General features: G+C 39.7%; 1 protein-coding gene across 1 annotated transcript in view; it reads left to right on the top strand.

Moving 5' to 3' along the window:
- Positions 1–1,958: 1,958 nt before the first annotated feature.
- The window catches only part of cfap77 (cilia and flagella associated protein 77), a 57,179-nt gene continuing 48,407 nt past the window's right edge, over positions 1,959–10,730 (top strand). The window contains exon 1 of the mRNA XM_047048780.1: positions 1,959–2,030. Coding sequence (XP_046904736.1) covers positions 1,965–2,030 — 66 coding nt within the window. The 5' untranslated portion in view covers positions 1,959–1,964. The remainder of the gene's footprint in view (positions 2,031–10,730) is intronic.

The raw sequence follows: 10,730 nt of genomic DNA, 5'->3' as shown, positions 1-10,730 counted from the left end.
CCCTAGCCTGCCCTTGGTCCCCCAGTGGCTAGAATTTTCGATAGGTGTAAACCAAGCCTGGGTGTTCTTCTCCGCCTTTGAGAAAATGAAGGCTCAAACACTCTGTTTGAAAATCTGCTCCTTGTGACGTCACAAGGAGCCTCTGCACAACCAGTATCTTAATTTTATTTTCACTGGAAATGCGCCGACACAACCTCTCAAAGTTTTGCATGTCTGCGCCAAACATTTCAGCCACCACTGTTTCCTTAACTTGAGCCAATATAAAGTTGGCCTTGCTGAACGTCTGAAATTAAATTAAATTCTGGATCAGTACTCCTTGGTCCAGCTAAAAACCTCGGACAAGTAAGTCAACTAACGCTATATCATTTTGTTGCCTATTATATGGTTACCTAGCTTGCCACCCTTTGAATCTGTCTGTAACATTAGCTCTGCAGCCATCAGCTGAGGTACTGTCGCTAATGTAAAGGTAGATAGCATCAAGTATGTGTGTGAATACACATTCTGTAACGCAGTGTTGTACGCTTCGTTGTTATGTGGATAACGTTCTGCTGTTGGTGTTATGGCGCGCGCGATATCCGCCTTTCTGAATTTCGGCTGAATTTCGGCTTTCCAATTAGATGTCCCATGTTTTGATGGTACTAGCAGAGCCCATATTAGACATTCTCTGGTACTAGCCTAGTGTTTTTTCTAATCGATTTCAATGGTCTCAAAGCAGACTTTTGTCTGTTGTCTCCCCAACGTGAAGTCATGCAATGTATTGTGGGGGAAAGAAAAATAATTGCAAAAAGTAGCTACTTTTTCGTATTATATTGCGTTTTGTGACACCCAACAACATTGAATACAACAGCAATAGGAACTAAGGGGGCGTGGCCCTGAGAACGGTCAATTCACTGCAGTGTTGCCAGGTCCGCGGTTTTCCCGCGGAATTGGGCTACTTTTGAAGTGTTGCCGCGGGTTGAATTTTTTGTCCGCTGGTTCGGGTAGACCTATTTTGCATGCAAATTACATGAAAATCTTTAAATAAAAATCTATATTTTAAATGAAATCATTTATTTACGCCCAAATCCTACCAAACTGACTCCAGATCAGCACATACACACATGGACATGGGGCATGCCCACATACACACACGCACTGTACGTGTGCACACAAGCCTAATGCTCTCAGTCTCTTGAGAAAACCTCCTGAAAACTGCTTTTAATGCTGGCATACTAAACATTTGGTGTTACTTTGTAGATATTAAAATACATTTGGCAATGATAGCAATGCTGTTGGACTTTAAAAGCAGTGTATATGGTTTGGCAGGGGCATATTTTGAGTTCAGATATTGGGCTGGTTTTGGGCTGGTTTTGATTGGCCATTGGGCTGGTTTTGTCACACAGACCTGGCAACCCTGATTCACTGTGTCAAATCAGCCGACTGCAGCGCTGCATGAAGTAAGTTCATGTCGAACGCACCTAATGTTTTACACATACACAAACCCTTTTTTAACCTAGGTTAACTAATCCAGGGTTAAAATTAAGATGTGCAACACATCTCTGATTAATTATAAACCAGTTTAAACGTAGATTTACTAACCCTATATTAACGCTAAACCAGGATTAATTTAATCCATGTTGGTGCAACCCAGCCTAGGTATTTTTTTATGCAACTGGTCACAACACCGGCATTGCATTTTATATCCGTCCGAACATTGTTTTGTTTTTTAGAGTCTCGTTGACTTGACAACCAGAGATCAGATAGCGACACAGTTCTATTAAGTGGGTACGGTAAGGACGTCACTGCTCAAAACTTAAGAAACGAAGTGTTTTCACCTGAGATGTCAAAGTAACACTGATCTTTTTCATTATCAAAACCCAGAACTCTCATTGGTTCAATTTGGTCGTGTGTTTGGTTGACTCCAGATTATTGAATGTAACCCGTTTGTCCACAATTATTTACCCAGGTGACATCTGAGAAAAGAGATGCAAGCTGCTCACATTGGGGTGGTTCGGGACGCCATGCTACCAGCTAACCCGCTGTTAATCAAGGTAAGAAATAAATGTGCAGTAGTGTAAGGCTAACTGCGGAGTAGATGTTGACAATAACTGCTCCTATTTAATTATAAAATTATGTCCAAACTAGAGAGGGTACGTTTTATGCGGAAATTGTGAGGTGTGCTTGCGTCTGTTGCATATGGGTCAGTTTTTTTAAACTTAAATTTGACCCTAGTCAAAAAGCCCAATTGGATGCCAATAGAAAAATCCCAAAAGATTTTGGAACCAGTCCAATTGGATATATTCCTCTCTAGGATATAAATCGTAAAAGAAGAATCCTGTAGGAGTCCAACAGGACAGCTCAACTTAAAGACCAAATTAATCTACTTGTGTATCTCATTTTCATACTTCTGGTATGGCTTTGCCAAAACGGAGACTTCAAACATAGCCTACCTTAATCTCATGCTGATGCCTTTATCCTCCTGGTTAACTTTTCCTCATCTGTGTATTTTTGAGCAATATGTTTTCTCACTCCTGCTTTGGAGATTCCAGATTTGGCATTCATGAATTATGTAAAAAATTACACAAAATAACAGGTGAACAGTCTTTATATGACAAAAACTTTTGAGAGTGAAATTACAGTATTTATAGTTTCATTACAGTGTGACTGATAAGGACACACTATAACATAAAGCTAAGATAACATTTCAAAACAAAATTCCTTTTTATTTGATTTGGTGAGATCAAGAGGGCTTTTACCAGTGGGGAACCGTCAGGGCCCTCTAGGCCCCCTAAAATATTCTAAAAATATATATTTAAAAAGTAATCTGTTATAATTGTATTTTATCAATCCATAAATTGACAATATTTCTGAAATAAACCCTTCAATCCTGCCCTATTTAGTTTATGTTGTAATGTGAAGAGTTAAATGAAAAAATCCAGTTTTGTCACCCTATCAGAATTATGCTGCCTCCGTTGTTGGGAGGAAAATGCTATGCAGCTAGCTCAGTGATTGGTGGTCCAGCTATGAATTTTACAGAGGGCCGCTTGATAGAAATTCAATGTAAGACTGATTTCCATTGACAGTAAAATTGACCAATCATATTTTCCCTCTAAATGGGTGGGCCTTGTTATCGCTAACTTTATGACAAGTTCCGCCCGCTCTGGGAACGGAGAAACGCGATCACAAGCCTAATAAACTAGCTAGCCTGTTAGTTCATTTCACAAGTGAAGCTGCGAGTAATGTTCCCTCTAGTGAGGAGGACATTGTTTAATATTTGTTATGCGCCGTTTTATTGGTTAACTTTTAATGAGAAGTTGGAGTTAATCGGCAAAGGAAGACCTACACCAGAACTGAATTTTGTGCAGAAAACCAAAGCTTTTGAGAGCCTAACTATATGTTATAGTATTGTGCAGAATGACCGGTCAATCTGTAGGTACCAACGCAACGTCATTGTGCACAATTACATGAATATTGCCTCAAGGGCTGGCTCAAATAGTGCTTAATGACCAACACAATTTCATGTAGGCCTTAATGCTGTGCGCGCAGTATCTTGTGTTTTTTTCCCGACGAGTAATTTAGGTCAGAGGGCCAAGGTTTAAGAGTCACGGTTCGCTACTGGCTTTTACATTACGTAAGCAAAACATATTACCTTTATTTTCAATACTGTTTTGAAGACAAGCCACTTGGGCTTGCAGTCTTGAATAAGGTTTTTTTGTTTTTGTAATTCTGACTTCACTGCAGAATCTTTCTTCCACCCATCCTGCTCTTTCACAAGGTTGTTGTCAACTTGGCTGTAGGTATCCTACAAAGTGATACTTGAGTAGCATTTTACAAACTGCATTGACAATACATTGTCTCACCACACACACACACCCCTCTAACTTATATCCAACTTACATATATGTACACATAAGCCCAATTTATACTTCGGTCGCAGACACTTTTGAAAAGGTCGCCGACAGAAATGGCATCACAGTCGACACTTTTAACCGTCGCTTGAAAGTGTCGCCTACCAGGAGAAATTTCTACTGGCGCCGATGTCGTCACATAGTGTCGCTCAAGTGTGATTGGCTAGATAGACGGCATGCGTTGTTGACTTCATTGTTTTTAATTTTCAGTGAACGCTCAACAGCTGTTTATGATAGAAGGAATAGAGGAGATATTGTCGGAGCAAGTTAGAACATATCCACACCTTTATAACGCCTGTCAAAATTAGCTACAGCCATTTTCTCTGATCGATCAGCTAGGCTACAAAGCGTTAACAATGTAACCATGGCTATGAATGTAACGGTAAAATGATTCTGTTTACGTCTCGCGAAGCTTGAGCACAGGCGACTGTTTGCCAAAGTATAAATGTAGCAGCCTGGGCGACACTTTCTTTTTTCCGTCTGCGACCATTTCAAAAGTGTCGGCGAAATAAGTATAAATTAGGCTATATGGTTGAGCTTCTCTTTGTATTTTTGAAGGAAGGATTTGGCTCTTACATTGCTGAACTTTGACTTCTTTCTTCAGACATGTACACTGGACTCCTTGGAAAAAAAAGTCTGTATTAATGGCTGTTATTGCTATAGATCAGGGGTGTCGAACTCATTTTCACCGAGGGTCACATCAGCATTATGGTTGCCCTCAAAGGGCCAGTTGTAACTACGATGTAACGTCAGTCACGATGTAAAAAACTGTGTTTTAGTGTTTAGCTTTTGTGAACATAGGGCCTATTCTGCTGGAATTGCATTCCGCGTTTTAATTCTTGGACAATCTGCTGTTTTTCTTGGAGGATAAATTTGGCATATTTAGTGGCCAAGCAGCAGCGAAGCTCCAATTCTTCTGAAACTTGGTCAGCATGCCTCATTTTTCATGAGGGACAAAAAAGCCTCAGGGACCCATAAGGTCCACCATGATGGATTTTCCTGTACAGTGATAATTTGGGAAAATCTTCTAAATAGATCTCCTCCTACAAAAAAGGTCTAATTGACTTGAAATTGTGTACAGATATGTATCATTGACATGATGTTACTTAAGACAGTTGAATAAAATACAAAATGTCTGAAAGGGGTGTATTTATGTAAATGGCCACATTGCCTCAATAAGTTTGTGTCACTAAATTGAATGTTATTTTGAATTATGGTTTTTCAAACCCAATAGGCTTTAAGATGACACCATCCTGAAGTACCCTGCAAAGTTTCACCTTGATATGTAAAAATATGACTGAATTACAGCTTTTTGAGCTTGGACCAAATCTGACAATGCTTTCCATTGGAGAAACATCTTATTTTATTATCCAGTTGATGACTGAACATGGCAGATTCCAGATCTGGCAATGGCTCAATTGGCTGAGATGTTGTGCTGATAAACAAAGGGTTGTTGGTTTGAAACCAGTCAGAGGACATTTTTTATTTTTTTGGACAGAACGGATTCTAGTGTTCCGGTCAATCCTCCGGTTGTAAAACATAGCAATGGGTGTTTATTTGAGCCCATAACAACACTCCGATCATCTGTGAAGCGAGACTGTGTAAACCACTGCAAAACAAGCCAGGTTTACAACAGTAGCTAGCTACTTGGAGTCTACGTATGGTCCTGTCAGATTTACAACCAAATTAGCTCGAATGAAGTGTATTGATCATCAGACATCTCTCTGAAGTACCATAAACTATTTCACCTTGGTATGTCAAAATATGATTGAATTAGAGCTGTTTCAACCTTGGCTGAATCTAACAACGCTTACCACAGGAGAAACAGATTACTTTTTTGTACAGTAACTGAACGTGACAATATTCAACACTGAGAATAGCTCAACGAGCTGGAAAGGTGATCTGCAAAATATAAGGCTGTAGGTTCGAATCCAGCCACACTGTTTGAGTCTGTCTTAAATTTGAAAATATGTGGATGACATCGTTGTGAAGTACCATGTGCAATTTCACCTTGATATGTCAAAAGATTATTGAATTACAGCTGTTTAAACTTTGGCCAAATCGAATAAACCACGCTACAGGAGAAACAGATTTCTTTTTTTATACAGAAATTGACCTAAATTTCCCACTCCTGTGGGTAGCACAATGGGTTGAAACGCTGTCCTGCAAAGCGCAAGGTCACAGGTTCGCATCCAGGCACAGTCATTTGGCCTGTCATAATTTTGATCACTTGTTTAGTTAAACAGGCAGACATCCTTCTGAAATACCATGCGCAATTTCATGCAATTTCACCTTGAAATGTCAACCGTTTCTTAATCTTTGTCCCAAAGCTGACCAAACACTAATACTCATATCATGCAGTCGGCACCCTTGGGTACCCAGCATGCAGTGCGGCATGTCAAAAAAAGCAAAGACTTGTGGAAAATAGTTTGGTTTCAAAAGCCGTGCGAGGGATTTCAGTTGTAGTGTTCGTTCAGTTGGATGTTTGCAATGTTATTGTTGGTTAGTTATAGTAATCTTGTTGGTCACCCTGATTGAGGATGTTGTGTAGTTTAATCGGACCAGAGAATCGGCTGCTATACAGTCGGAGACTATTCTTACAAGGAACTGAATAGGAGCGCTGCCCCAGCCCAGTTGCCCACATGACTATTATTAGTTGACTGAGAGTCTGGAAAGAAATCAATTCAAGAAGAGTTTCAATATTCTATGGAAAGTTAATAATGAGCTCTTGTTAATCATAAAATCTCAGCGGTTGGTGTGTAGCAGAGAGGCTAGAGACACTGACTTGTTACCTTATGCTCATGAGTTCAAATCCCCGTTCAGCCTATTGTTGTTGACCAAACATGAAGTAGTTTTGCTCTCTTGTTGTCCGATCTCTTGTTGTCCGAAGTCTCGATCCTCTACAGTGTACATGTTTATAATATTTTGCCATTTTGCGGAGGAACCCGCATCGCTGCTTGCAGCTATATTTATTATTATTTTTCTTCTCCTTGCGCCCCAATATCTCAAAAAGTCCCTTGTCATAAATGTTCTAATTTGGCACATTGATACTACATCCAATCGGGTACCCCAAAACCAAATATGGGCCACATCGGACCATAGGGGGCGCCACAGGCCACGCCCAAAAGTCCAATTTTCAAAGTGATGGCATTTCCACCCCATTGCTCCAATTCTTCTGAAATTTGGTGTGCATGCCTTATTTTTGATGAGGAACAAAAAACCCTAGGGACCCATAAGGTCCGCCATGATGGATTTTCCTGTACAGTGATAATTTGGGAAAACCTTCAAAATACCTCTTCTCTTGAACCAAAGGTCTAATTGACTTGAAATTTGGTACAGATATGTATCATTGACGTATTCAAAAAAGTTACTTAAGGCAATTGAATCAAGTACAAAATGGCTGAAAGGGGTGTATTTATGTAAATGTCCACATTGCCTCAATATGTTTGTGTCACTAAATCAAATGTATTTTTGAAGGATGGTTCAAACCTAATAGGCTTTAAGGTGACATGCCTCTGAAGTACCATGCAAAGGTTTACCTTGATATGTCAAAATATGACTGAATTACAGGTGTTTGAACTTGGACCAAATCTGATAATGCTCGCCATTGGAGAAACAGCTTTTTTGATTATCCAGTTATTGAACTTTGTGGATTCCATGCCTGGGAATGGTTCAATTGGCTGATATGTTGTGCTGGTACTCAAAGGGTTGTAGGTTCAAAACCAGTCAGAGGCATAGTTTTGTATTTTTTATTCTGACAAAACGGTTTCTTGTCTTTCGATAAATCCTCCGGTTGTAAAACATAGCAATATGTGTTTATTTGAGCCCATCACAACACTCCAATAATCTGTTAAGCGAGACTGTGTAGACCACTGCAAAACAAGTCAGGTTCACCACAGTACCTAGCTACTTGTAGTCTACGCATGGTAGAGATAACGCTAATGGTTATCTCTAATGAAGTAAATTGATTGTTCAGATGGATCCCTTGTCTGTTGCACAAATTCATTTCAGTAACCTAAGCCAGGACACATCCCCACTGATGCTAGGCATGATTTGAAATTCCCTTCCATGACAAGTTATGGCACTCCAAACAACCTTTAAAAAAAACTATAAGTAAGTTATTCTTTACAGCAGCAACCCAGTCATCCCGTTGTCCCATCTTTATAGGAAATGTACAAGCAGTTTCAACTTTGGCTGAATCTAACAACGCTTACCACAGGAGAAACAGCTTACTTTTTAATACAGTTACTGAACATGACACTATTCAACACTGAGAATAGCTCATTGGGCTGGGATGGTGACCTGTAAAGTATAAGGTAGTAAGTTGGAATCCAGCCATTATCTTTTGGCCTGTCATCATTTTGATTATCTGTTTAGTTCAATAGGATGACATCATTCTGAAGTCCCACAAACAATTTCACCTTGGCATGTCAAAATATGATTGAATTAGAGCAGTTTCAACGTTGGCTGAATCTAACAACGCTCACCACAGGAGAAACAGCTTACTTTTTAACACAGTAACTGAACATGACAATATTCAACACTGAGAATAGCTCATTGGGCTGGGATGGTGACCTGTAAAGTATAAAGTAGTAGGTTGGAATACAGCCATTATATTTTGGCCTGTCATCATTTTGGTTATCAGTTTAGTTAAACAGGATTACATCATTCTGAAATACCATGCACAATTTCAATTTCATTCTTGAAATGTCAACCGTTTCTTAACCTTTGTCCCAAAGCTGACCAAAGCTAATACTCGGCCCTTTCTATTCATACAATCTCACAGTTGGTGTGTAGCAGAGAGGATAGAGAGACTGACTTGTAACCTTATGCTCAAGAGTTCAAATCCCCATTCAGCCTGTTGTTGGCCAAACATGAAGTAGTTTTGCTCTTTTGTTGTCCAACTGTCGATCTTCTAAAGTGTACATGTTTATAATATTTTGCGGAGGAACCCGCATCGCTGCTTGCAGCTATATTTATCTCTGTGTTTGGTGTCAAAATGCCGACAGAGATTGTACTCCAACGACCAACATCTTCTTATAACACCAAATACATTAAAAAAAAATATCCTTGAAGCACAAACATTCGCTTTCCCATCTTTATTGAAACTGCCTTCCATCCAGGGCTGGATGCAGCCTGCTTTGACTGGGGGTGCAGTTAACATTTTGGGGGGGTATAATGATTATGGAAGGGGATCTTATAATTTTTTATATTGATAGGCCTACCATTTTTGAGACTGCTTGTTGATCCGAGTGTTAAAGGCGCGGAGCTAGGCGTTGTAAACATTTGGGGATTATCCCAAACCTAAGAGGTATTCTGGGTTTGTTGTGATGCTAGATAGGACTTTCACACTTAATGCAAGCGCGCATAGCGCGCAAGCGAAATTTTTTGCCCTTCATTTGAACGCAGAATAGCTTTTTGAGCTTTATGTAAAATAAACATTGCCATTTTCCAATTGGTAAAACCTTGTCTAGTGAAGGTGAAGTCTTCATCATTTCTGGATCCAAATTGTCGACAGGGGAAGCAGAAACATGCTACCTTGGCTGAGTACTCTAACCAAGTTCGAGAGCGATACCAACTTGGGTTGAATGCCCGAGGACCTTGGCTGAAAATGCGCATGGGGTACGTTTGCAGAACCGGCTCCATTGGAGTGCTGTCATTCAACCCATGCTCGCCTTCACCCAGTTAAACTTTGCGTTTAACACTGATGTGCATACACTGCTTATTAGAGGCGGAATGTCATCACTTTGCCGTAACATAATCGAAATGCTTTGTGAGAGATGTAGTTTATGGTCAATGCACGCTGTAAAGCAGCGTAGACTTATTTCAATACACCATTTAGCTTCAGCGGGCCACATAAAATGACGTGGCGGGCCGCATTTGGCCCGCGGGCCTTGAGTTTGACACATGTGCTATAGATGTTATTGTCATGATCACCACCACCACAAACAGTGATATTACAGACCTCATTGTCTTCAGCACTTCTGTGTACATTTTTGCACATTTCTCACGCATTCCTCTGCCAAGTTCGTTCTCAGGCTCATCCTCATCTTCCCAAGTGGCTCTGCCAGACCTCTCTAATTCTAGATTATGCATCATTACTGACCTAGTTCCTGCAGTATGAGTGGCACTCACAAAAACATTAATGATCTCACTTCACCTTGTGAAACAGCATCTAGCACTTGTAGAGTGAAATTGCAGGCTAATTCATGTGTCTCATTGATTAAGTCTAAAACATCTGTATAACATGTCCATTTTTGTGCGTCTTTTAACTCAAGTATGAGTTGGGCCATCCGTTTGACAGCAGGACATGGGTGTGTTGTATATGAATGAACTGGACTTACCTATGTTAAAAACAATTGCTTGACCACTTGTTCTTGGGACAGATGTTTCCGATGGTGCAGTGCCCATTGGGGATTTTATTTACAGGGAGCACATCCCAGGTAGGGGGATCCTCTATCCACTGAATGAGCATATATGCTACTTCATATTTTCTAAGGGAGAAACATGTATTAGGGCAACATAAAATAACATAAATTGCAAACAAACGCAATAGTGCATGGGAAGATAAAATTGCCTCAGAGAAAGAGATTATTAGTGACAGATGATAGCACAGCACTACATACTATTAGAAAATTGAAAATAATATAAAACGATATTCAAAAGGCTATTTACATGAACCTTTTGGTATATCATTTGGATGTAAAAGTCAATTCAACTTGTGCAGGTTATTCCATAACAATCATAAATGTAAATATTTATTGTAAGTGAATATGATATTGTAAGCATAAATTTTTTCTCACTAAGTAACCAGTATATTACAAAATACAGTTGTTAATAATG

The sequence above is a fragment of the Hypomesus transpacificus genome, chromosome 24 (assembly GCF_021917145.1).
Source record: "Hypomesus transpacificus isolate Combined female chromosome 24, fHypTra1, whole genome shotgun sequence".
Taxonomy (NCBI): Eukaryota; Metazoa; Chordata; class Actinopteri; order Osmeriformes; family Osmeridae; genus Hypomesus; species Hypomesus transpacificus.
Note: the sequence above shows the minus strand (reverse complement) of the source record. Positions and strands in the feature narration are given on the sequence as shown.